Raw genomic sequence first — 2,476 nt, forward strand, 5'->3', positions numbered from 1 at the left:
TAGTGGTGGCGGTGGCGGTTGTTGTGGGGATTCCGCCACCGATGCCTCCACACCGCCTCGTGTTCGACGAGGCTCTTTACCCTCCCCTTCTTTGCCCGCCCCCACACCAGCCACAACATCGCCATCTACGCCAGGTTTTGCACGGCTGACTGTTCCTAGAAGCTACACACCTCTACCTACTCCGCCAGGAGCCACCCCACTCGACACTCCTCGCTTCGGGCCCAGACGCCGGTGGAGACACCTGACGTCCGTACCCCCATCGACACGCCGCTAGAGACCCCTACCGGGACACCCAGGTTCACGCGTCACCGGCCAGAGGGCTTGCCTTACTCCGTCGACATCAGCGGCGGCATCATCATGGATGATGACGGCAAGAAGGTGATCTCGCGCATGCGTGGTCTTTGCTCTCAGCTGTTTAGACACTACATACTAAACAAATGGAGTGAAGTACCAAGTGATTTAAAAAACAGAGTCATCAGCATACTTCATGATGAGTTTCCCGTTCCAACACGGGATCAGCGCTTCAATGAAGACCTGATGAAGATTCGAATGCACGAATACTGCAAACACAAGCGTTCCGAAGTGCAAAAAGCAATCAAGAATGGGTGGAACAGGCCAGATTGGCTGGCCAAAGAAGATTGGAAGAATGCGAAGAAAGCAGCGCGCGAGAATCCCGACAAGTGGAAGCAACAAAAGGATGCAGCCAGAGCGCGAGTAGAGGCAGGGAGCTCGCACCACTTGAGGAGCGGTGGATGGGCATCATTTAAGGCCGATTTTGTAAGTCTTTTCACATTGCTCTTTATGCATGTTTGATAGTATAGGGTTTATGAGTTTTTTAGTTCTAACATAATGAAATCTTTGTATGTTTTGATAGTGGTCGATGACAGGACGTGATCCCACACCGTACGAGCGCGAGTACGCAGGCAGGAAGGGCTTAAACGCCCTGATGGACATTTTCAGTTCTCGCGGCGGCATGGTTAGTATTAGCGTTTACTCTTTTTTATTTTTTGTATTGTGTTATAAATGTCGTTATATGTTTATACTTACTGAAAGCTGTCTTATTGTCTTTTTTTGCAGAATCCGACAGATACGCCGCTTGGACGCGATGAGACGTCTGACTAGACGACGTCAGTTTAGCCGTAGCTAGATAGCATTAGTTTAGGGTTTCTCATAGCTTATGTATCATGAGACGGATTTTATACGTCTTTTTGAACCATGTATATTATTACATTTGTCACCGCAGTTCCTTTTGCCAATCAATTCTTTATGCCTATGATGTTGTACAATTGTCATTATTACATTTGCCAATCAATTCATTTTGCCTATGATGTGTACAATTGTCAATTTTGCAAACAATGCGTCTTGTGGGTGACTATTTTGGGTCTATTATCTACCTTTGCACTTTTTTTAAAAAGTGAATCAAGTACAATATGGTTGATGGGTGGCAGGGCATTGAACTGCCACCAAAAAAAAATTCTCTCGGGCGTCGCTATAAGCGTCGCTATTTATGGCTCTGTAGCGTCGCTATAGTCTTCTGTGTAAACGTCGCTATAGGCGTCGCTATATGCGTCGCTATATAGCGACGCTCATAGCAACGCATATAGCGACGTCTATAGCGACGCTCTCGTAGCGACGCCGGGGGTTATAAAAACCCAATGTATTTCCGTCGCTAACAGCGTCATAAGAGCACACAACCTCTTGTAGTGCATCTCCTTTAGTTGCTACCGAATGTCTATCATGCATTTCTATGATGGTTTCTTACCCAACAACATTTCTACTTGCAGCCCTAGTGACCTAAGGTCTGCTGTGGTCAAGTCTTTAGCAATTGGATTAACCACTCTGTCATTAGTAGAGTAAGGTCCCGTTTTGCAATTCTTTGTAGTACCTAGACACATACAGGATGTGCAGGTAACTGACAAATTGTTTGATTGTGGTAACTGGTTGACTTCTAGTCTGCAACCATCCTTCTTGCTCCCACATAGAGCATTTGAAATCTTTCTAGATCTAGGTAGACTGAGTCATTGTCCTTAAATTTCTTGATTTGATAATTTTTATCTGTTTGGAAACTCTTGTTCAATGCTAGTAACTCAGTAGAGTGATTATGGTCAAATTCAGAGTCATATTTTTCAAAATGACTTTCCCTTTATTCTGACTTTGATCTATCTGACCTTCCTTAGTCTGTTGAGGTGGATTTTGAGTGTCTCCAATTGGTGGTTCATGGTCTTCAACTGGCTTACCTAAAGCCTAATCTTGAGGTGTGCTCCCAGTTGCTGAACCCCCAACGACTGGACCAGTATGTGGACCACCTGTTCCATCTTCATCATCATCATCATTAGGTTTCCTCTAGGTATGCTGGTCTTGATCCTATGTCTTAGCCTCATCATCATCTTCCTCATAATCCTCATCCTGATTTTGTTGACGGTCGATATATTTTATGATGGATTCATTGACCAATGTTGTATTGTATTGACCTGGT

The 2,476-nt window shown here is 45.0% G+C and overlaps 1 protein-coding gene across 1 annotated transcript; it reads left to right on the forward strand.

Annotated features, from left to right (window-relative positions):
- The first annotated feature begins 527 nt into the window (after positions 1–527).
- Positions 528–1,195, forward strand: LOC147463455 (uncharacterized). Its single transcript, XM_086528892.1, has 3 exons — positions 528–777; positions 875–976; positions 1,078–1,195. The coding sequence occupies exons 1-3, from the start codon at positions 538–540 to the stop codon at positions 1,120–1,122; spliced, it is 387 nt and encodes a 128-aa protein (XP_086385018.1). The 5' UTR covers positions 528–537; the 3' UTR covers positions 1,123–1,195.
- Positions 1,196–2,476: the final 1,281 nt, after the last annotated feature.

The sequence above is a fragment of the Adiantum capillus-veneris genome, chromosome 2 (genome assembly GCF_014529385.1).
Source record: "Adiantum capillus-veneris isolate H3 chromosome 2, ASM1452938v2, whole genome shotgun sequence".
NCBI classification, from domain to species: Eukaryota; Viridiplantae; Streptophyta; class Polypodiopsida; order Polypodiales; family Pteridaceae; genus Adiantum; species Adiantum capillus-veneris.